The sequence below is a fragment of the Homalodisca vitripennis genome, chromosome 3 (assembly GCF_021130785.1).
Source record: "Homalodisca vitripennis isolate AUS2020 chromosome 3, UT_GWSS_2.1, whole genome shotgun sequence".
NCBI lineage: Eukaryota > Metazoa > Arthropoda > Insecta > Hemiptera > Cicadellidae > Homalodisca > Homalodisca vitripennis.
The window spans coordinates 68,811,595-68,837,571 of record NC_060209.1 but is presented as its reverse complement, the minus strand read 5'-3'; the positions used below and the strand labels follow the sequence as shown (position 1 = coordinate 68,837,571).

At 31.1% G+C, this 25,977-nt stretch overlaps 2 protein-coding genes across 9 annotated transcripts in view; one reads left to right on the top strand and one right to left on the bottom strand.

Moving 5' to 3' along the window:
* The window catches only part of LOC124357035 (transport and Golgi organization protein 1), a 69,114-nt gene extending 66,427 nt beyond the window's left edge, over nt 1-2,687 (top strand). For all 7 annotated transcript variants that reach the window (XM_046808418.1, XM_046808419.1, XM_046808417.1 and 4 more), the window contains one exon: nt 1,779-2,687. Coding sequence is in view for 5 of the 7 variants with exons in the window: in XM_046808417.1 (XP_046664373.1) it covers nt 1,779-1,840 (62 nt within the window). In the remaining 2 variants the exon portion in view is untranslated. The remainder of the gene's footprint in view (nt 1-1,778) is intronic.
* Nucleotides 2,688-10,009: 7,322 nt separating this feature from the next.
* Nucleotides 10,010-25,977, bottom strand: part of LOC124357034 — a 34,011-nt gene continuing 18,043 nt past the window's right edge. The window contains exons 7-12 of one of the 2 annotated variants that reach the window (XM_046808412.1): nt 24,037-24,133; nt 20,098-20,222; nt 18,193-18,365; nt 17,157-17,307; nt 14,512-14,661; nt 10,010-13,266 (exon numbers count right to left, since the gene is read on the bottom strand). In XM_046808412.1, coding sequence (XP_046664368.1) covers nt 13,133-13,266; nt 14,512-14,661; nt 17,157-17,307; nt 18,193-18,365; nt 20,098-20,222; nt 24,037-24,133 — 830 coding nt within the window. In that variant the 3' untranslated portion in view covers nt 10,010-13,132. The remainder of the gene's footprint in view (nt 13,267-14,511; nt 14,662-17,156; nt 17,308-18,192; nt 18,366-20,097; nt 20,223-24,036; nt 24,134-25,977) is intronic. The other variant, XM_046808413.1, reaches the window with a different exon arrangement.

Sequence of the window (25,977 nt, the reverse complement as noted above, 5' to 3'; positions counted from 1 at the left end):
CTTTCTTTCGTCCCAAGTAAAGGGACTGATAAAATACAGTCAAAGCTTTACTATCAAACCCAATTCATTTTGGCACATATATAACTTTTGTCTATCTTGGAATTTCTACTTCATATCCATAGGGATACATACGATTCCTGTGGTGTTAGTAGCTTTATTATATAAATACCTAGCAATTGGTATTGATTTAAAAAAAATAATTGTCAAAAAGATGATAACCTATCCCATCACTCAAATCGTCATCACTAACCACATCCACACTACTTGCAACTAGGTTGCTAATTAGTGTATTTTTGTGTAAGGGAGACTCTGAACAATTCCTTCGACTCATTTTCAGATCAAACAAATAAAAAAATAAACTGTAACTGTCGTACTTTATACTGTATTAACCTAAAAACGTGATACAAATGGAATAATTTACAAGCGTGAGCAGTCAGCTGAAATGAACTGCAATTGGTCAGTCGCAGACTGAAAAAATACAGTCAAAGCTTTACTATCTAATTTATTTTGATGTAATACATCTTTGTGCACAAATCTGTAGAATTTCATAGCATTTCATTGGTAAAAGATGTGGCCAGTAAAATAATAAAAAGTGCATGTCCGCACTATATGGACAACAGGTGTTAATACCATTTTTATGACGTGTATAAAAATGTAAATAAATTTGTATTTCTGCCTATATATAAATTGTGTTATTTCAGTCTATATTCGAGTATAATTTTTATAAAATAATAATATGATAGTAGCTTAATAATATGTAAACAAGTAATATTTACGATCATTGAGGCACAATTCAGTATATTTTTACAAAATTCACCCTTAATCTTAATGGCACTCAAAGACTTATGCTAAAATCGACAAATATTTAAAAAATGCATAGGTAGTATTATGAGTTTAAATCGTGTTTACAAATTTGATGAGCTATAAATAATGAGCATTAACAGTTAATAATAAAGATGCAAACTGGAATACTCTGAACAAATTATCTTTTAATTATTAATATTCATTAATATTTTGACATTGAATTAAACTAAATTTTTAATACAACTCATTTGGGGTTGAAAATTCATCGTAAAAACTGGTCATATTTGAAACGTGTTGGTTTTACCAATTAATATGAAAGTGTCTGTAAATTAAATAGTTTTATTTTCACAAAAAATTTAATCCCCGTTTAAGAGAAGGAATTATACTAGAGCAACACAAATCTAGTTTTTGTTAGCTGTGAGATTTTTTATAAAAATTATTACACTTAAAAACACAGTTTTTTTTGTATTATAGGTATTCTAAACTTATTATAAATCCACTTACTATAATATGGTAAACAATGTTAATATGAACTTTGAAGTAGAATCAACTGATGGGTATAACAGTGCTGATTCTGAAAACTAGTGGAAAAAGTCAATTTATATATATTTTAAATAGAACTTGCAGATAAAACAAAATATTATTTTACATACAATTCATTATTTTATAGAATTCTTTGTTCAAAGGAATGTGTATAATTTGTTTTTAATATTTTTGTAATAAAATTTTACATATTAATCATTATCATTTAAATGTCTGAAGAGAGGTCAGTCTCCATAAGATATACTAGCACTTACTGTAAAAATCTATGGTAGGAAATAGAATGAGTACAGGACGTTCAAATAATTATGTGATTGATGATTGAAGTGAGTGCAATTGAGTCTACGATTTATCATTAGTAGCCACTTTATGTTTAGATATTGTACTGTATGTTGTCTTACTTGTGTTTATCATGCTGCTGCTTTGTTTTTCAGATCACGTGATGTCCAACTATTCGCCAGAGAGCGAAAAAACAATACGCAGAAACAAGAGATAGTGTTTAAATGTAGTTATAGGGATGTACTTATAGTCAATACTGTATATTATGCTATCAGCTGCAGGCTGAAAGTGGACCGAATCGGGGCCAAACATACTTTGAATGGTTTTAATTCACCAGAAAGCTGTAGAATAAGAAATGTAATAAGATTCTTTTGGCATTAGGAGAGAGTTCCTACAGAAACGGAAAATGTACATAAATTGTTTTATTTATTTGTTATATATATATATATATTAGTCCCTGTCTAATAACATTGTGGATGGAATCACAATAGTTGATACTTTATTATCTTTTTTTTTACGATTTTGCACTTTTTCTCTTGAAATGCCCAATTTCCCATACCCAAGCATTTATTAAAGTAAAATACAATAAATTGTGAATACTTGCATTAAAGTTTGTAAAGAAACACTCACAAAATCATCATAAAAGGCAAGGGCACAGTTTAGTCGTAGCATCATATGTTTTGTTTGGTTTTAAATATGTGGAGCATGTATCTTGTATTGCACGTGATAAAGAAAACACAATCCAAAAACTTTAATACTGCTTAAATTGCAAATATATACATTTTATATTTTTGGTTTGTTGAACTGTTTTCTTGGCTCCTAATTGTTTAGTTTTTGCCAGATAAGACTGTAAGAATCCATTTTGATACTTTTATCTGTTGTTTATAGTTAGTAAGTTAAGTGTCTTGCTAGTCACTTTGTGTCCTTGTCTTGCCATTGCAGAGATGGAATGTGTAACAGGGTTTGTTTTTATGTTCCCGGCCCTGTTTCTGTGTGGATTACTTATATAAATGCCTTATTGAAATATTCAATGTGTTGTTGATTAAACTTGTGTTAATATTTTACTCTGTTAAATTCCCGTTATTGCTCCCAAATCCTAAAAATGTAAATGAGACTGTTTGGATGGATATGTGGCCTTCCAACACATACAAACTAGTGTACTATGTTAGTTGATATTTTGAATTGAGTTAGTTTCAACCCATTGCAGATCGATTTGTTTGGTCGCGTGTGCCTCAGTGGGTGTGAATTAATTTACACGTTGGCAGCAGATCAGTAACCACCTGGTGTTTAAACTATAACTATATATATAGTATTATTCTTAACAGCACATAGTACTCAAAACTGTTACCTAAAATGTGAAACAAGTTGCTGTTCAAAAACATATAAGCCCATTTACATCCTAGAAATTCTTGTAGGGCTGTCCTGTTGTTATTTAAATGCATGGGTAAATTTAACCCTTTGACGCCGGCGCTATTTGACGTGCGCTGTGCCTGAGTGGCGGTGCGCGCGAGACCTGTCTGCCCTTGCTGGGCGGCGTGATTTCACTCAAATCTCACATCCCGCGCATCGTTCTAGTTATTTGCCTCTAACTTTCTTATTTTTTATTCAATTGGTTCCAGGTAAAGTTTTTATTTTGTAAAACTAAATTCAGTTATTTTACAAATTACTCTTACTAATTTTCCGTCAGTTAATATATGCGTTTTACATTAATTTAGTTTGAAAAACTTGTATTTCATTACATTTTAAGCGTGTTTTGTGGTATAAAAACATAGAATGAAGCTGTTTTCAAATAGTTATCATTGAAATTAGTTTTAATATCAGTATACAGCTTATTTTAGATTTTAATTAGAAAAGAAACATTTTCTTTGGGATAAGAGTACAATACGTTTTTATAGTTACAAATTGTATTGAGTAGAGTTCAGGAAATTAAGGTTATTTACACAGACTGAAATAGATTCGAGTATGATTTTCAAGTCCTTTTAATAATGTAGGATGGTGTGATACCTTTGAAAGCAAGGATCCAAACACAATCCTACGTCACAACCACTGCAGTAGATAGTGGATTTCTTCTCTCTTCCGGCTTTGTGGCACACTACACAGCGTCGTCGAGTGTTGGATTGTTTTGGCCAGTGATTACTATTTCTAGAAGAAAGCCTAGTGGTTTCTCGTATGGTAGGATTCTGAACAATTCGCTCAGTGGGACCAAAATGAAGAAAAAGTCCTTGGACAAGCTTTAATGGAAAGTCACTAAGAGGCTTCTTTGGTCCATTTTCAGGTTTGTAGAGAATATAGCTGTTCAATACAGTGGTATCCCAAAATGAAAGAATAGTTTCTTTGCAAGTAAACGTTTCAAAACAATTTCGATTAGTTTTTTGTGAAAAATACAACCTTTTAAGAAACAAACAAAAAGCATTTGGCATGAAAAGGTTAGTTCGTTTAGGAGATACAAAATAAAGAACAAAGCACTACAGCGCGGGACAGCAGGTGTCCCGCTCACTACTCAGCCACCCAAGTATAACGGGACAGATGCTGTCCCGCGCGCTACTCGGCCACTCATCATGAGTAGGACAGACGCTGTCCCGGCCGACCTCAAAGGGTTAAAATGGTGAGACAGACTGAAATCTTGTTTACACTGAAAATCTTAAAAGTAGTACAATTTTTTTAATTTTTACACATTCCATGATTAGAGTATACTCGGATAAGAAAATTCAAAATGGTAGTACAAAAATACTTTTTAATGCAGATTATAGACATTTTAAGTTTACTCTTCTTCATTGGTAGTGTACTAGAAATAACATTGACAAAGTGCTACAAGATGATTCCAGTTACAATTTCAAACCATTTAATGCGTTGGAGATAGTACTGAACATTTTTTATTAAAATTTGGATGTTTGTATTGCTATCACACAAAATAAATCATGTGCAATTCATTGTGTTAAAATTAGGCATAAACTTAGTTTATCTCTTCTTGTGTCGTATTACAGGAAATCCTGCATGGTAAAGATGACTCTTACATGCGTATGATGGAAAATCTCACTATTAAAGTTTTCGTACTCGATCGTGATCAAAATGGATTAGAATGTTAACTGAATGTCAGATAACAGATGTGCTCTATTTATAATTCTCAGCCACCTGGTGTCAATCCAAAACTGGTTATCAACAACCAAATGTCATCGTGTGCCATACGCCGGTGCGTTTGAAAGCTTTTCCTGTGTGTCAACGAGGGATGACAGTGCAAGTCTTTAGTTCTGTGTGTAAGCTCTGTCCTAAGCCGAATTACGTGGTTATATGTTACAGGAACTGCAGGATAACTTTAATTGGGATTTCAATTTTGTGTTTTTTTTTTATTATGGTTCTTTTCTCTGTTTACAATTAATTGGAAAATTTTACATTTTGTTTTTACATACATTTATTTATTTGTAAAAAATCATTTTTAAAATAAAAAATCTATTTTATTTTTTTACTCCTTCTATGATGACTTAAGAAATCTAATTCAATTAGAACTTAACATTAGTTTTATAAAAGCTAATTGCACGCTAAGGAGAAAATAGATATTTATATGCAGCACTCTAATCAATCAATCAATCAATCAATAATACTTTAATCATAATCATAAAGAACAGAATAAGCGTCAAGTTACAGTAAGAAAGACAGGTAGAAATAGAAATCAGAATAAGATGGTTTACAAAGTGTTTCTTCCGGTATTTTGTAGTCAATGCTGAGGAGTCCCTCCAGCATGTGTCATGAACTCGTCCATTGTGTAAATTGATTTATTGATTAGCCACTCTCGAAGTTTGTCTTCTCATTGTAGCTGAATCTTGAGTCTTCAACTCGTCAGGTAGAACATTAAATAGTTTTGCCCCTGCATATGAAGGCTTTTTTTTCAAACAAGGCAGTCCGGTGGGGTTGAAGGATGAAATCGTCGGCATGGCGAGTTTGTCGCCCATGTATGTCTTTGTTTTTTGGTAACTTGAGTCTGCAGGCAAGTAAAACAACTTCTAAAATATACAGGGATGTCACAGTTAAAATATTAAAGTTCTTAAAGACTTCACGACAGCTGTCAAGGGGTTGAAGGCTAGCCATTGTTCTAAGGGCTCTTTTTTGAAGGACCAAAATCCTATTTAAATTACTGCATGAACTGTTTCCCCATAAGATTATGCCATATCTGATCTTTGATTCAAAGAGTGCAAAATAAGTGATCCTTGTTGCCTCAAATGTACTTGTAGCTTTCACTCTTTTTATGGCAAAAATAGCCGAGCTAAGTTGGTGGCACATCTCGTCAATGTGGTGGCTCCAAGACAGTTTTTCATCTAGAGTGACACCAAGGTGTTTAGTTGATAAGACACGTTCCAACCCTGGAGTTTCGCAAACTGCATCGTCATGTCTTCCTAAAATTAACTGTTTTGTTTTGCACTCGTTGAAAACTAGGTCATTGTTCAGACAGTACTGTTGAGCCATATTAACAGATATGAAGGTGCTTATTTCAAGTTGCTCTACTAATTTGTTGCTAGATACAAGAACTGTGTCATCAGCATATATGACAGGATAACTAAAGTGGTTTATATGGGATGGAAGATCTGATATAAATAAAAGAAACAGTACTGGGCCCATTACAGATCCTTGGGGCACTCCTCTGGTTATGGGTAGAGGGGGAGATATTCCAGTTTCTGTTTTTCCATTTAGAGTATGCTTGATGGATACTATTTGTTTTCGTCCTGTTAAGTAGCTGCCAAACCAATTCAAAACAGAGTGCTTTATGCCCAATGAGCTCAACTTGCTTAAAAGTAGGCCGTGATCTAAACAATCAAAAGCTTTACTGAGATCAAGAAAGGTGCTGGTGACTGTGTTGCCTGCGTCAATATTGTCAATTATGTGTTCGATTAGGTCTGTCAATGCTGTAATGGTTGATTTCCCCGCTAGAAAGCCGTGTTGTCTGTCAGGAATTAAGTGGTTTGTGTTAAGATGATCCATTAATCTGCTCAAAACTATTTTCTCCAAAACTTTTGAAACTGTTGGAACTAAAGAAATTGGCCTGTAGTTTTGAATCTCATATTTGCTTCCTTGTTTGTGTAGAGGAAACACCTTTGAGAGTTTTAATTTAGAAGGAAATACCCCTTGGCTCATTGATTTATTGATAACATCGGAAAGAGGATGGCAGAGTTCCAGTCTGCAAGATTTTAGGAGATTAGCTGAAACTTCATCTATTCCAGAAGACGTAGAAGATTTCAATTTGTTAATTGTGTTAAGTACTTCGTCAACATTTGCAGGTTGAAAGGATGAAACAGTGTTAGCTGTAAGGTCAGGTAGGCTATTAAGTGTTGTCCTTTGTTGGTAACTGTTATTTTTCTTTAAAGTTTTCTCTGCTATTGTAGCGAAATATTAATTGAAAATATTTGCCACCTCACCAATGTCGGAGACTGTTTCCAAGCCAGTGTTAATCTGCCATTCCTCCTCTTGAGGTGATTCTTTCGAAGGTCTTACTTTATTTATTGTTTCCCAGATTGCTTTGCTTTTATTGGAGGCTTGGTTAATATGTGCTTCATTTGTTTGTTTTTTTACTTCTTTCAACTTAAGGTCATATGTCTTCTTCTTTGCTGAGGCCCTTTCTTTGTCTTCTTGGCTGTTGGTTGACAAATAACGATCCTGAGCTTTCAGGAATTGTTTCCTTAGCAGGTCAATATCAGGATTTAGTAGTTCAAGATTATTCTGTCGACTAGGCTTGACTCTTGTTTTGGTCACAGGACAGGCAATGTCCATAGCCGACGTTAAAATGGAAAGGAAGTTGCAATAGGCTTCTTCTGCACTGCTGGACTCATATACCTTTTCCCAGCTCTGGATAGATAGTAATCCCTTGAGGCATGTAAGGTTATTATTATTAAAAAACCTTTTTGTCAATGATGTTCCTTTCAGCTGTTTCGAAGGTATGTCCACAGACGTAAATTGCCCTGTATGGTCTGAAAGTCCTGTGTGCACAACATCAACAGAAATAGAGTTAAAATTGAAGTTTGTACAAACCATGTCAATAGAAGTTGAAGAGGTGTGAGTAATTCTGGTAGGTGGGAGATCTAGTCGAATCATGTCAAAAGGAGCAAGAGCTTCATCAAATAGTATTTTTTCTCTTTTTGTCTTATCTAACATGTCAACGTTAAAATCCCCAACCAGGCAAATCCCGCTGTTCTCCAGTGGAATTCTTTCCAGAAGATCGGAAAGGATTAAAAGTGCCTGGCTGAGAGATGCTTTAGGTGGATCAAGACTGGGTTGTATTGAAACCACCTTGAGTTTTATACAATAAGAATAAAGTTAAACTTCACACATATCATGCCCTTAATTTTTGGTCATAGAATAATGGATAGGATCTTTTTAAAGATATAATTAGTGCACATCCAAACAGTTGTTAGGTTTTTGTAATGTGTTTACTTTTTGTATATTTAACTAAGTACACAATGTGATTTTTTTGTAAAATGAATAAAAATAATAAAAAGTAAAAGTTTAAAAAATCTAAAAAGCAAGGTATGACTATTATTACACCTTTAATAGCTCTCTTGAAAATTAAAATCTTTTGTTTTTTTAGTTTTGCTTTACCTTACATGGTTGAGAAATGGTACCATAAATACTAATTTTCATGACATGAATAGGGAGACCCTTTAAAATAGGTATGGCTCGATCTGCCAGTATATTAAAAAAAAGTTTAATTCCCTCCAAAAGTGCCATATTGGTGTATTTTTGGGTGTTACAAATTATTTCCTCGAATTCTTTGGGGGTTGAATTATGAATGTTTTTGTTAAAACGAAGAAGATAGGTTTCTTGGTTCAGCTGCTATACATCGCAGATAGATGGTCTGCCTCATCTTATATACACTTCTCCAATACTTGTATACCAACATCCTTGGAGATTATAAGCAACACATATTGAAAATATGATTGTTTTGCATTCATACAGAACTGATATTCTCATAGATAAGTGTGGCATAAATGTTTGGTCATGTGTTCTGGGTACAATACTTGAATACCAACATCCTTGGAGATTATAAGCAACACATATTGAAAATATGATTGTTTTGCATTCATACAGAACTGATATTCTCGTAGATAAGTGTGGCATAAATGTTTGGTCATGTGTTCTGGGTACATTGGTGTACACAACTCAGCTTAAATTGAATGTATTTAATAGTTTGATTTGAAGGCAGTTATGGCACAGTCCTGCTGCAATGAAAGTGTGGAGCATAGGAACATACCGCTTAACTCACAGGTGTTTGTGGTGAATATTAAAACCTAAGAATGGGTACTGATGAGTAAACATATTATCAGAAATGTATTTATTAATAAAGTATAGCTTATATAAAAAAATATTAAATATTAAAAAATAATTATTAAATAAGCTTACTTTATTTTACAAGTGATCTAAGTAATTTATAGAAGTAAACTATTAATTAAATCTATATTTTAGCACTGGTATTTTATTACTTAATTTGGATAAATTAGCATAAGTATAATTTTATTGCAATGACATTTCAAATACAAATAAATCAAGGATAAAAGACTAAATCTAAGACCAATGGTGTTATTTTTAACAGGACAGTCTGTGGTGTGTTACACCAGCTATACTGATAGCTATCTTGATTTTGGCCTTGACAAAAACAATATTAATCTCCAAACAGTTATACACCCTTTTTTGTTGCAGCATTACGGGAGAAATCTCATTTTGAGGTTTAACACTGTTCATATGGGGTAAAACTGAAAGTTGTTCAATAACATTCCATGACATAGTCGCAAATCTTGTGCAGTGAAGATTTACTCACTTTCAATGTTTACGTTGCATGCCATTATAAATAAAGGTTTATTGAATAGCAAAGTAAATCTCATTGCTATTACTTTGGTGTATGCATTAATATATATATATATATATATATATATATATATATATATTAATATAAATATAATATAAATATAATATATATATATATATATATATATATATATATATATATATATATATACAGCAATATTATTACATTAGCAGACATTTCTTAGGATTTAATATTTTTTTGTTAGCTGTGAATTTATATTATATTGGTTGTTGTTAATACACATGCGTTGTGTGAAAATATTTTCAGAAGACATACATTATTATTAAATATTAAACCAATCACATATATATTCAATGTTATAATGCAATGACAATCCACAAATATTTAAATATGTTCATATTTTATAAATTGTCAAATACTTTAATTCGGTGTGTCATCACTTGTTATGTTGGGCTGAATTAAAGATGTGATAAAAATTATAAAACAAGAATATTATGAGATGTTTTTGCCAGGAGTGAGGCAATATAGCAACAGCAACAATACAATGATGGCCAAGACAAAGGAATTAATAACTCGGTATCAACAACAGATATTTATTGTTCTTTAGACAGTCAAGGTACAGTTGAATGTTCTTACAAAATAGAAATGTTCCCCTTGATACTACATCGTTTTCTAGCAGCCCATACACACAACACTTGACCACTTTTACAACATCACTAAACTCTATGTCTCTAATTTCTCAGTGTGTTCAACTCTTGTCTATTTCTAGAATGGCAACAGTTTTAAGAACAACTTAAAATTTGAAAAAGATGTGTTATTCTTCTGAACTTAAAACATTTGCTAGCGAATTGTTACAGAAATAAAGTAGAACTTACTCTTCTTAGATTTTCTACTAGAATTAGTTATATTAGTGCTCTAAAATTTGTAAGTTTTCAATCGTACAAAATTAATGTATTACACATTATTTAAATGAATCCTCTTTATATTGCATTATTGGTATCTCTTTCTCAAGACCTAGTTTGATAAGCAAAGCTTGAACGAACAGTAGCTAAAATACTGGTTTGATGATATACAAGAATAGTAAACTTTTATCAATAGCATATCTTGCAATGCAAAAAGCTACATCAGCACGCAGTTAAGACACTAGGTGAACAGAAATGAAAGAACATGATAATATATTGTTTCAGATCTACTTTATAAGCTGGCTTGACAGAGACAATACTTTTAAGAATCCACAATTTACAATTCAGACTCAAATAGTACTTTGAATATGCATAAGAAATCATTTAAGGTAGAAATTACAGTTTGATGAAATCTTTTGTGAATTTAGTGAAAAATCAGAAATGTATTTTATTTTGGAATGAACTTTCTATACTCAGCATAGTTTTTTGTGAATTCACTTACTCCATAATTTATCATTTACTTTAATGCACTCTTGAAAACAGCTGTTTCAATTGTTTAGTGTATGAATTTTAAATATTGACTGTTCTATTTAGTTGCTGAATATCAAGGAAATGTTTGTCTACGAAAATGTTACTTTATATTTAAATGTATTAATGTTCAAAGTATCTAACAGCTTGATTTATTTAAACCTTTCCTATTAACTTTGTTGTGAATTGATATTATTCTTTTATGGAAATGGGCGTAATAGGTTTTCATTTTAGATTGTCAGTGAGTACAGTAGTAGTTATTGTAAGATGAAAAATAAGCGCAGCTGCTCCTAGGATGATCATCGAACCATATGAGCAGCCCACCCATCCGATCATTGTTGAAGCCAGTGTAAGCTGTAATGTGCCTACAAAGGATCAATGACTTACCATCACTAAAAAGTATATAACAAATAATTGTATTTAATTTTAAGTTTAAATAACATTAACAAACCTTGTAGTAAGAGCTGCATTGGAATCTACACTATGATGTCAGCAAAGATCATTAGGCACTTTAAAGATTGGGTAGTAAAGATATATTTTAAAAGGAATAAATTTACTGAAATATTCTTTTGAGACATTTCTCAATCTGTTTTTGAAGTTACATACTAAACATATCTTAGTAGTGATTGCTATTTTTACAAGTTTGATTCAATACAGTACTATTTTTAAAAAATGTTTACCAGCAGCGGAATCGTAAATGTTTTGAATGTGAAAACAATGTGTAAGAAAAAACAATGTTTGTAAAATTGTAATGAAATTGTTTTTCAACCACATCCATCTCAACACTCAATTACACTTGAAGTCTTGTTTTGGCTTTAACTGCACTCTAAAAATAATTTTCATATAAATATAAACCAACATACACCAAAACGTGTAGTAAAAATAAATACTTAGCTAGCGATATTAGTCTAATGATAAACTTATACACACTATATAACCATTATACCTAAATATGCTTTTATAATTTATACATATAAATAAATGAAAATACATGTAAAACTTGATAGAACCACTATAGCTGCTGTCACTAGTAGCTTTAGAAATGTCTTATGTTCATGTTACAACATTTATTGTAAAGGTTCCAGCCTTTGATTTTTACAGTTAAGCTTTCTAAACGATAAATTGAGTATTTACATGTAAAATACAGCTTCTGGTTACCAGTAGTGCACAATCTCCTTGAAACTATCCAAGCTGAGAGGAGTATAGACTAACCGTGTACTAAACGTGCAACAGAGGTTTAATAAAAAAACTATTCTTTGGCTCCTTGAGGGCTCATGTAAAAGCTAATTCTTCACCCCTTATTTTCAGTTGTAACTTATATAATATTTGTGTGATGTCTTGCTATTAATTAAATGGGTATTGAATAAAAAAATATATATAATTACATTTTCATGGTTTTAGAATTTCAATATTGATTTTGTAAACTTTTCTAATACACTTAACTGTCACAATCCAACTGTCAGACACATAAATAGAAGTTATGAAGATACTATTTCAGTCTCATTATTTTGTTGGCTGACAGTGATATAACAGCTGTATCGGGTTTAAAGTTTTTAAATTACATACTTATTTCACATTTCTAATAAAAGTGAGCAATAACTATATCAATTTATTTCAGTTTGTTTAAGCAAGCGTATGTTCCAATTAACAATAGTTATTTATGTAACAAAGATAGAAATTCAAAAGCCAATTCATAATATATTTTTGGAATGTGTAACTGATAGTCCAATACTTGAATGATTTGGCTTGCAAATTCCTTTATTTAGGTACCTACAACACCATAAAAGAACTTAATTAATGGAGTTCATTCTTTTAATTAATAGCCAATTACATCAAATACTCGTATATCAGAAAAATCCAATGGTAAAAACCTACATGATTGTATAAATTTGTTGATGAATTAAAATGTTGAATATGAGGAGCTAAGTCTCTAATATTTTATAAGTGCCTCCAAATTTCAATTAGACTAAAGTTGAATAAAAAATGTTGTTACTATACCTCAAAATATTGTTAACCTTTGGAAAACAGGCTAACAGGGATTATTGCTTAAAATTCTTTGAAACATCAAATAGCCTGATAAATATATTAAGACAGTTTATCATATTTATTTATTGAATTTTTTTATATTTTAACTTTTCACTGATCAGTTTATTTATTCCTCAGCTTGAATAAGTGTCGTACAAGGGTCAAAGCAGTATGAACAGTGTAACACATCATAACAGAACAATCAACTTACAAATATCTGTACAGTAGAAAATATGAACACCATAGTTTACAAGTACATTCCATTGACGAGGAAATCGGCGTCATGAGCGTAAGGAGATTTGGAGCCACGACGCATACGACGCCGAACCATCCGCATCCGACAGCCAACCAGCACCAGCATGATTCCGGTTACACACAGGCCTGCAGTCAAACCAATAACTTACCGTACTATACATTTCGGCTTTTTCATAGTAATATTTGTAGTTGAATAGAAATACTAACAGAGATGCTTGTTAGTATGAAGAAACCAATCAATAAGGATCTCCTAGTCTCAGAAGCTGATAGTTTTAGAACTTCTAAAACAGATTGAACTAAGAATAATTTTCTGAATATAAAGGATCCTTATATATGTAAGACTGTTATGTGAATAGGGACTACATAAAAATTTTCATATTCTGTGCTTGCAGTCAGCTTGTACATAAAAGCAATTAGTTTGATCCCACAGGCAAGTTTTTAATACTTGAGAGTATTGCTAGATAAAGGGGTAGTAGTATCTTTATGGTCTGTTTATGGTAAACTTTTAACTTAAAGTTATAAATATAATTTTTCATTTAGAAGAAATTATTTTAAACTTTCAAATAGTTATAATAGATGTACCAATTTATAAAAAGAGTGACAAACAATTACCTTAGAATTATTATCCCGTGTTTATTGTTCCTATATTCCCAAAAATATTAAAGTCTATAATGCACAATCAACTTTCATTTTACTTCAAAACATTTAATCTTTATACTCAGCCTCAATTTGGCTTTCGCCATCAACAATAATTGCTCTTATGGATATTGTAATTCATTCCCTTAATACAATAGATAATAAAGAATCTGTGGCTCTCTCATTGTTGAATTTAAGTAAAGTATTTGACTGGGGTCCTTTTAGTATTAATCTGAACTTCATTTTTATGGGTAATCAAATCATTCATATATGCTTAACAATTCTTATATGAGTAATAAAAAGCAAATGTTCCAATTTAAGGTAAAAATTCACTTGTGGAGAAAGTTACTATTTGAGTGCCACAATCCTCAGTACTTGGCCCATTTTTCGTCAATATTTCAATTAATGATTTGCCAAAACATTTATCTGTGGGCACTGTTATTTATGCAAATGACACTTCTCTCTTCTCCTGTAATACTAATTTCATCAATCTTAAAATGGCCATGAAGTCAGCAGAAGATAAAGCCTTGAATTGCTGATAAAGAGCCTAAGGCTAATGTGTACAAGAGCGCCTATCAACAGCATTGACCCTCAAAAATTCTTAATAAGATTCTCACTAAGGCTCATACCAAATTCACGTTTTCATTGTGTTTTACATTTTTCATTGTGTAACAGTTCCATAATCTTTTATTGTCAAAACAAAGAATCGTATATACGCAAAAGAAAAACAAGTACCCATTGTCAATGAGAGAATAGCTCCTCGAGGATTGACATTCTGTCCATCCATGTCACTATCAAAGGAGTTTTCTGTAAGTGAAAGTTCGGCACTCAATGTCTCCACTTTGCGGTGAGAATTGTGGTGGTGCTCTGAATGGTGGTGGGATTCTGTAACAAAAGTATGTCAGTGAGTTATACACAGTTTTTTTTAACTATTGTTTACTTTGGAACCATAAAATTCTGGTAGAAAATTGTGATATGGGATATAACTAAAAATAAAACGTTTTTTATAAGAGGCAGATCCATTTGATAATTATATAACATTAATAATTCATGGTGAGTGTTTTATTGTCTTTAGAAGTTATCATTGGTGGATATTATAGTGTTTTGTAGTCATTCACAAAGCTGTAGACTAGCTTCAATCACTGTGCTCAGAGGTTAATAAATTTAATTCAAACCATTAAAAAATACAAATAGATCATCTTTAATATTATTACATACTAAGTAAAAATACTGTTATAGAAAGTGGGCTAAAAGTTAGTAAATGTGTGTGTGTAGTTGTATATGTAACCAAATAATATTTAATAATTACATATAATGTAAAAATTTTTTTGATCATTGTGGAACTTAAGAGATACTAATGAATTTAAAATGTCCTTATAAGTATTACAAACATTAACAACACCATGATCATTTTTTATGCATATTGCGCTATGGGCACACAAACAGATGTATTCACCCTCCCACTACTATCACCAGGCCCACCACTTCTGCTTGTTTTAGTACAAGTTAGTACACTACTAGCCTAAACCCGCGGCTCCGCTCGCGTGGCAGTAGAAAGGGCTACATCAATCAAGCTTGATCGTAATTAAAAGCTTGTTTATACATGTCATGTTGAAGTCGTGCATCGCCTGATCTGTTTGCAACCGCTCGATTACTTTGCATTCTCAATCTATCATTCAAATTTGATGTTTCTCTTTCTTCTTGCGACAGCATCATTCTTGATGCTGATGTTCGTATTCGATTCAATTCGTTTACCTTTGCGCGCTGGTCGTTGCTTTGATTATTACGAATTCGTTTTGTTGCTATCGCACGTGCGCTGTGACGGCTTAAAGCACTTTTTTTTCTTGGCGGCATTATGTTATTTTCCAATAAAATTCGTCAAAAAACTGCTCAAAGGAATTCTGTAAAAAAAAAATGTTGAGAAAAACATTCTTCAAAGAATATTTACATGAGAAAACAAAAATACTTGCCTATTTTTTTAAACCTTTTACTGATGGAAAATAACACTGTTCTTGGAAATTGTAAAAAAGATATCAAATCACGTTTATCAAAAATTTGACATTTGTGACACGTTGTAAATGTCAAAAAAATGTTTGTTTACATAGAAACGTCAAAAATATTTATGTTTACTTAGTTACTGTCAAAAATAACAACAATTTTTTGTCGCATTATATATGTTTACAAAGAACAGCTGATTAAAAATTTGAAAAGACTCTTTCACTTAATAACATATGTTTGCTGCAATGCATTTCTTACGGGTATTTCTGTAACCAGTGGGGCGGAATCCTGAATCGGGAAAGGGATAAAAAGTATCCTATAACCTTCTACAGATCAAGACGAACAAATTAAAAAAAAAAATTTGGCGAATCCGTCCAGCCGTTTGTGAGTGATGCTGTTACACACGAACAGTTTCATTTTTATATATATATAGATTATCGTTTAATTATTAAAACCTTCATAAGAAAACTGTGCTATTTCTTTATTTTCAGGTTTGAATAGGCAGAAAGGCATGCAGAATCACAGCATAGATTTGGAAAACAATAGACATTCCTTTTAAAATATTTCACCATTAGGTAGCACATCAGAAAATAGATTTACTAAATATCCAGGAGTAGTAGTTTTCAAACTTCATCGTAACACAACTGTGACAGAAGTATATCTGCAGATTTTTTTCAAACTGGAATAGAGAATGTTTTGCACGTATTCATAGTTTTTAATGTTCCATGAAGCAGGGTGTCTTAATTAAAATCAAAACTGTTTTCAAGCCTGACTTTTTAAGAATTATTCTATGTTCTGCTCTTGTTCTTTAAAGGTTGACTCTTTTGAAGTACCTGCGATCTGAGCAAATGTGTAATTAATATCTATTATGTTACTTTAAAAAATTTTTAATCTTGATTTAAATTAACAATGTGAAACCCATAGTTGATGAATTTAAGTACTGGATACCGTGATAAATCAATAAACCACCCAAGGTACATATGCTCATGATGAAGTTACGCAAGATAGACCTAAAGGAAACATTTTCATGGCTTTTAAAATTATAAGAATAGTTGCTAATTTTATTTTTAGAAACATACATGACTAGAACTTGTTTTATATAAATTCATTAAAACAAACTACGTAAATTAGTTCAGTATTGTTTTGTGATGCAATGTGCAAGGATGATGTAACCTCAACAACTAAAGCTAAGCTCAATTATTTTATTGCTATCAGCCAAGTAGATAGTATACACAAAATGAGTATTGTAGCAAAATTGTAAGTATTTTAATATTAAAACTGTTTTTTATAGTTAATGTCCGAAGGTGCTATAATTTAACTATATGCACTTAAATTTGTGTTTAACAAACATGCGATTATATAATGCTCAAGGAAAAAAGAACCTTTAGGTTTATCTGTAGCATTGGTTGCTGGGCTGTGATGAGCCCCAGCTTTCTTGACTGAAGTGTTGGAGTTGGCAGCCTTGTTGTCCACTTCTGCCATCAACTCCTGATTGTCAACCTCTGCCTCGCCCTTGTGGACTGGTTTCTTCACCTGTTATCAGCAGTGAACTCAGAACTTGACTGTTTATCTAACTGAATCTTGATGAGCATTCAACAATTTTAAAGTATAATAAAAAAATCTCAAAATAAAATCTTTTCTCCAAATCAATCCTGGAGAGGAAGTTCAATTTTCCAGTACATTTTAAAAAGTATTAATGCTTGGTACACCATTAACTAGATAGGACAGTAATTTTTATTATGCACTGCATTGTATAGATAAAAGAATAAAATTACCACTTTTGCTTTTTACTCAATAATATTATTATGTCAAACAGCGTGAACTTAAGAAATATTTAGGATAATATACGTTGCTTATGATCTTTTGAACTCAAAACAACCCTTCATACAACGGTTTGAATGCATACTGTATACATACAGATTGATTAAAAAAGAATGACCCAATTTTAATGTCTAAATATTATTAAAAAATGACTCAATTTGTGTAATATCATTACAACAAATGTCACCCAGTAGGTCAAGCTAAAACAGCATAAGCTGTAACAGATGTATCTAGTTTCAACAATCCCCATATGTCTCTACTAACACTGAACTTGAGTGTATTAGCATTCTCTTACAGTTCCTAACCTTAGCTTGTGATATTTATGACTTTATAAACTGTCAGATCCAGTATCTTCAGTAGGAGAAGGAACCTGTATAGCATTACATGTGTTAAATTGGATTTTGGCACACTCTGGACTTAAAAATCATGAAAATATTTATAAAAATTTTGCAAGGGTGATTTAGTGGGGGAATCGTTTAGTCCAACATTCTAAGATAACCAGTTCCCTCATAATAAATTTTTGTCGACTTATATTATATTGATATGATCATACTGAATTATTATAATATGATATGACATATGTCATAGTTACGATACCTTGTTACTATCTTGTGCTATGGGTAGATTATTCTGTGGAGCAAGACGTTGTGGAATCATCTGGGGCTGAAGCCTCGTACGAAAACTCTCCTCATAGTAGTAATCTTGGCCTGGGGGAGCATTCGGGGGCAGATTGTTCATCACCTCCTCCACCCCGGGGATGCTACTCATATCTGCAAAGCACAGTTAATACTGTAGCTCTTATCTGGTACTGAGGAAACTTTGTAAGTTATTATATTAAATTTGCATTTTAATAAACACTATGGCGTTTAAAAATAAATTGTTCGAAATATGGCACAGATTTTAATTTTTTAATTGTACTAATTTGTATTTTACCATTTCCATGCTAACAGAGACTTCTTGGATAGTTGAGGTAAATTATATAGTTTTTTTATCCTCAAATTTTTATGAAGCTGATGTTCTTATAATATTTTAAAATCATGTAATGGACTATTAATAGTAAAAGCTTAATTTCAACTGTGAACTTTAAAAATCATAAGCTTGATATATTAGACAAAAAACTAGATGCCAAATTTTCTTATTTATAAAATTAGAAACACAACCTTTCTTGGGGTCTTAAAAGGGCTTAACTACCAAAAACCAAAATATTGTTTTATATAACTCTTAAATGGTATTTTTGGGAAAATGTTAAGAATGTCATCAAATTGACTTTGAAAACTCAAAACAAATTCTAAAGATGTTTGAAAACATTCAAACTTTTAGAAAAAGAACTTTTTTTGTAAAAACCTCAAAAGTTACAAAAAATCTGGAATGTTAGCATAATAGCCCACATATATATGTCACATTTCAATAGAATTAGCATAGGGGATACTCTTAAAAATCTATTATACACAAAGACTAATGGAAAGCAATATTTAAAATTATTGAACCACAAAATTTAGAGAGCTTAAAGTTATGCACAACTGAACTATATTCATCTATATTAAGTTTATTACAATTGAAATAATGAGGGTTGATTAAAATATTTAAAATAATATTTTATATTTTATTTACAAAATAAAAAACCTTTATTTATTGCTGGATTTATTTTATTTCCATTTCACTATTGATAGTCCTGGAACTACTTTGTTTACACTGTGTGTTCCTTCATGAGTTTTGATTAAAAGTTAAGTTATTTCAAAAATAAAGAATTAGCTTCAAAACCCTGCAAAGTCTAAAAACAAAAATGTGTTTGAAAAATATAGGTTACAATAATTTAAAATCATGATAGTGACTATTTTATGAAGAAATATTATTATGAAAATAGCTGTTTCCGTAGGTTATTAGTTCAAAGAAAAATTAACAAAATTATTAAATCTTAGATGGAGGTTATAACATAAAATTATAACAAAATATTTATACTTACTTGGTTGTTCACAATATAAGTCAATTGAACTAAAAATAGACATAATGGATTTGTTAAAATAAAACTTTCATATTTTATAAAATGGAAATGTGATAGTCATGTCTGTATTTTGGATTAAAATGTATAAAAAATGTAGGATTAAAAATAAAATGCAAAATACGATTTTTTATACAAAGATTTCCTGAAAGATAGGATGCATTCAAATGTCATTGAGTTTTGTACTAGAATAACAATTACTGCATAATGTTAGGGTAAGTAGATTTATGAAATACTTCTCTTTAAAGTGCAAATGCTTTTAGAATTGTGTAGATCTATAATTTGTAGATGTTTTAACATGATATGAGTCTTTTTGTTGCATAATAAATACTAACATTGGGTAAGTTATATTAATCAGTTGGATGTCATACTTTGAAAACAAAACATCTTATAAAAATTATTTACAAACAAATACTCGTAAAAAGTTTTCAGCTTCAGGGATTCTAATAGTCATAAGTACAGCTGTGTCTTAAACAGTCCAATGATATTCAAAAGTCATTTACCATGTGGAGGTTTGTGGAGAGGCTGCCAGTTGTTGGGTGTCTGTGGAGGTTTGTGGTATAGAGAGCCTTCGTAGTAGTTGTTGTATCTGTTGTAATCCTGCATTGGTTCAAACTGCCCTGTAATGCTGTTACAGACAAATTACAACTATTATAACACAGATTTCAAATTATACTGATTATTCTCTTTAGTTATGTGTATTTTTATACTATAGTTTCTATATAGAATCTCTTTTGGAATCAAGAAGATTTTTGTTTTACACTACAAAAAATTGTAATTTTTACAAGATCATTGTAAACGGAGGTGCTGAAAAATATTAGAATGGATTGATTAGTTTTTAAATAATCATCTTATGAAAATAAAACTTTGTGAATCAATAGAATAAACTCTAACTATTTACGTTATTGGTGGTTGATTTTTGTATCCCAAAGAGCATATGGAAGGTGATGGAAAATCATGTGGATATATATACTAAGTGTATGTCATGTTTAATGATCTTGATAGTATAAGAATGAAATAAAAAATGAAATAATTAAAATCTGAATCCTATAAAAATAGTAACCAAATAAAAATTTTATATGGAAAACTAAATAAATTATAAAATTTAAATTGTGCAGTTAATGGAAATTAAACCCCAACATAATTGTATTGTAGAGGAATTAGGAAAAATTGAGTTACAAATGGAATTTCATTGAAAGTGATTGTTGCTTCACGGCTCCTCTTTCCCCTAAAGCAGACTATTTGAGCAACTTACTTGCTCTTCATATTGTCTCAGTAATATGTTTTTTTATAATATACATCTTTATTCTCGTCCTATCTTGAAAGGGTACACCAGATTTCCTATCCATACTTCATCAAGGCCATCTTCTAAGGGGGTACAAAATAATAAATTGTATAAAACATTTGGTTTCTACTCTAAAGGTGATGTTCAGAGTTTAATTTTTTAACTTAAACATTAAAAAAATGTAATTTAGGTTTTACACTCTTCAGCATCCTTCTATAGTAAAATTATATTGTTAAAGTAATTCAACATTATTTAAAAATTAGTCGAGAAGCACCTTTAAAATCCAATTTTTCAGTTGGTCAACAATAAACTTAATACAAACATTATTAGAAACAATTTTTGAATATATAACTTAAGATTATTTTATTAGTTCATAGGTTTGTGTGGTGTCATAACCATAATTTATGCTTTCCTGTTTATATTGTTCCAAAATATTGCTCAAATCTATACATTATGTTTAGATATTTCTGTCCCGTTGTAAAAGCCATCTTTAGTCAACAGATAATAAACTGAAACTGGCAGAGCCAGTAATGACCTCTGCAGCTTTGGAGAGGAGGCAGAGATATTTTGTGATTGGTTTAAACTCACCCAATCGGAATTATCAATGAAGCAATCAATATGCTTCTCTATCAGCTTTCTTTAAAAATAATCTGAGCTTTCTTCTCACTTATGAAATTATCAAAAAGCTGGCAGACTGTAATAAAAAGTTACATTGCTGTTTGGTGGAACTTAAGACAGACATAATAACTGCCTCCTCTACTTAGTGTTATAAGTGGTATTTGTATTCAGCCAGCTTCAGTTCAGTTGACTCTCTACATTGGGGCTATCTCAATGCAGTGTGAACAGGAAAATTTAGATTGTAGTTATGATTAAAGAATTAAAAACTGGAGCAATATTTCAAACTCAATTCAATCATTGTGTCTGCATTTTAAAATGTCATTAAAATTATATTTGGTGACAGGAAGATTACATTATCTTACTATTACAAGTTTCTAACAATTCAACTGAAAACTACCACATTGAGCTAAAATTCTCTACGAGAATAGTGCCAGCTAAACTAATCTATTCACACTTCAAGAGGTGCAAAATAGGATGATTTACTAGCTCTAATTTATACATAACTCAACTCATACAAACAAGGAGATTGTAGCATGTTGGAATATATTGAAATATATTTTTTATGTTTATTAGCCTCTGAATTTATTAAATAATCTGATAAAAAGGGGTCAATGATGTTAAGGGTTGCCAGAGTCTGTCTGCATACCTGACATCAGTGAGTTAGGTTGGGTATGGTTGACCAACCAATGAAATATTCAGTTTTTAATTTTAACGTATTTTATATTTGTATATGTGTGTGCCTTATTTTGACTCTATTTAAAGATTATTGATGACTGCAGAAGAGATAAATCAATTATATATTTCTAAAACCTGATTGATGATTATGTTTCGACATCCAAACCGGTCTCGGCTATAGAAAAAAAAACAAGGATTGTTAAGGTGTTACCTTTTTATCAAATATACTTTATGCAATTAATAACATCGTGTAAATTACAAATGATGTCTTAAAATAGATTCTGTTTACTCGTTTTAATGAAATTCTGAAACAAAGAAAATGAATCTACATGTACAATTTGTTGACCAAGTTGTGGTTTTGTATATAAACTGAAGTTATTGCCATTAAAGATGAGCGATCAGAATTTTAAATGAAGTAGAAATGTACAGTCGTCCTAAATAGCACTAGTTTATATAATTATTTTAATATATTTAAACAGTTTATTTTATTATACTTCGATCACTGAATAAGTTATAACTTGTAATGTCTTATTCAAACCATATGAAAAAACCTTGCAGCTGCTCATCAGTATTTAATGAAGCCCTACCATAAAGTTTTTTATTATATGATCAGTCATAGATGAAACGTATTTTGTAAAACTTTCAAAACATATAAAACAATTTTAAAAATTTGTCATCATTTTTGTAATACTATGTATATTGAAGAAGTATACCAAAATGTTGTTGTATGAGTTGAATTGAGAAAGTCCACCACGTTAGATACTCCAACATGGCAAAAGAAAATTTTTAATATAAACTGTCTGTACCCAATTTTTACTATTGGGGTTTATAATTTGGATTGAATCGTAACATTGCATAAACAAATAAAACAAATGATTAAGATTTTTTTGTTCTTGATAGTGTAATTATAATTATGATGCTTACTTTACCAATAAAACTCTTTAGTTTGAAATATCTATTTAGCCTCTTAGGATACCTTCAAGCTGCTTTTGTTCTTGTTGAAAAATTTCAATAAGTAAAACAGTAATCTTGACAGTTTGACCAATCCAAAATGACCACTAGGAAAATTATAGTGAAAGTGCTCTTTTAATGTAAAGTTATAACAGGGCGTCTTTTAGTGTATAGTGGACTCTTGTTTATGTTAAAGTGCTATGTTTTTGTATTTGTGATGAAATTTTTAATAAAAGACGAGAATTTGTTAATCAACACTAAAAGTAACTTGAAGATACCAAAAAGGCAAGACCGAGTTCTGTGATAATAAATTTGGATTGTTGAGTTAAATCTTAATATAAATACGTAATATAAAAATTAATGATTTAGAAATGTTTCATTTTGGTTCTGGAGTTTTAACAACTACAATTGTATGGTGGAATTTCATATAACTACAAGCTAAAGGATGTTCAAGTCATGAAGCTATACAAACTCTAAAAACAATAACTAAATTAAATTAGGAAGAAACACTTGACTTTAGAAAACGTTGCCTTTACGTAATGTTTTTTTTTGGCTTTATAAATTTATCGTTTTAAAATGTTATAATATTTTACTAATGAAGTATTACAAAAATGTGAGAAATTAAATTTTTTACTTCAACGCAAAATTTGGTTATCTGTATCTAAATTTTGTATGGAAGCAAAAAATCAAATTTGAAACACGTCTGTTTACTACATTAACCTATGGTTGTATGATTGCAAACATTTTAAATAGATAATTAATGCTGTTTACTAAATTATGAGTTCCACTATTGCATTTTAATTAAAGCTATTTAATTTTAAGTGTAGTTTTATGAATTAAAAATAGCGCTTCATGCCTTGCCCACCCTCAGTGAGTGGAAGAGAAGGTTAGGTTAAGACGCTACATCGCTCACCCTCCTTCCCCCACCACCTTGTTACCATGTACGTGTCTGTACCTGTCTGTCTGAGCCACCAACCCACTACCCTTGTGCGAGAAGATTTGACTACCACCTGAAACACAGTTAAACATTTGCATTATATGAACATATGTTAAATTTTGATTCTGTGAGTTAGTTCTGAGTTTTGAACAAAACCTCCTGCAGCCTCAATTGTTACTAATATTAGTTCTGTCATGATCTTTTTACATAAAACATACAAAGTAATCCTACTAATAATATATACGAAAGTTTGTGAAGTACGATGTTTGAATTAAATTGTAAGTTTGAATTTATTAATAAGAATTAATTAATGTAAGTTTATATGTTTGATACTCAATCACACAATACATAGTGGACAGAATTAGACAAAATATTTCATGAATATTGCTTATAGACATTTTTATGCCGAAATACTACTTATAATAAAATGCTTATTACAGGATTGTGTACTTGCATAAGAAATACCATACGTCAGTGAGCTACAAATAGTTATGACATTATTACTACATGAAGTTTACTTTTGATGGAAGCCATGAGGAATTAAAAACATTTAGTTTATGTTGTTCCTCAGATACTGTGGGACAGCATGTTTACAGTACTGTAGCTGAAAAAAACAAAACGGAGGGACCGTTCGCTAATATGAATCGACGAACCATTCGCTCTGTGACTACAATTTGAGGAAAAAAAACGAGTGCAGTGAGTCCGTGATCAACGCAAATGGAATCACAAAGGAATGTACCATTAACAAAGTACTACTTTTATGGTAACAAACCATCGTGCGTCCGCTATGCACTGAAGAAATATACTATACCACTACAACCGATATCCTACCTAGAGATAATGATATATATATATATAATATTTTTTAAATAAACATTGAATCACAAAAAGTACTTGCTCCGCCGGGACTCTGTGGTGTAATAGTAGCACATTCACCCGGCAAGTGAGAGATCCGGGTTCGAGTCCCGGCGGAGCAAGTACTTTTTGTGATTCAATGTTTATTAAAAAAAAATTAAATTAGGCTATTGCCATTTATACAAATTTGATTTATATATATAATATACTAGCTGACCCGGTGAACTTCGTTTCACTTACCTCTTAACATAAACCATATTAATTTAAACCCTAATTATGTATTGCAGAACCAGTAACTTTATAAAGGCATCATCATCATAGTATAGGCCATGCTATGGCATCTTAGAACTGTTCAAAAATTCAATAAATACAGCGCCTTCAACACCGCAGCTGTTAAACAATGCCACAATAATTAATAAAAAAAATAGAGGTGTCTTTAAAAAGGTGTTTTAAATTTTTGTCAGATCAAGTGTCAGATCGCTTTGTTTTTTATAATTGGCTGAACTCGTTTGTAACGTGATAGTTACTTTCCTTTAAATTGATTGATTTATTGTTTTTATAGAAGAAGAACTTTTACAATGCATTGCCCCTTTTGCAAAAAGTGGATAGTACGGCAGAATAAAACAACTACCTGTCCCAGTTGCACTAAAAAATTGTTAAGATACAACGAATGTTTGACAATAACCGCTGATACTTTCAACTTTTGTATCAAGTGCGGTCACAATTTGAGCCGCATAATAAGAATTAACAGGGCCAAGGAACAAAAAAAATCAAGTGAAACAACAATTGTTATCAAAACCGAAGTTCGTCTCAACAATGCTATCATCATCATCATCATCATCTGAAGGAATAACTTTTTCAGAACTTAATTTAACTGGTGAAGAATTAAAATATTTGGATGAGATAGAAGAAAATCAGGAGCACAACATCGGCAATATTCTGGCTGTGCCAAACTTGTCCGAGTCACTGAGGCCTCCCGCCACGCCGTCAATCTCATTGGATGAAATAGGAGAAAGTCAAGAGCACAACATCAGTAATATTCTGGCTGTGCCAGACTTGTCC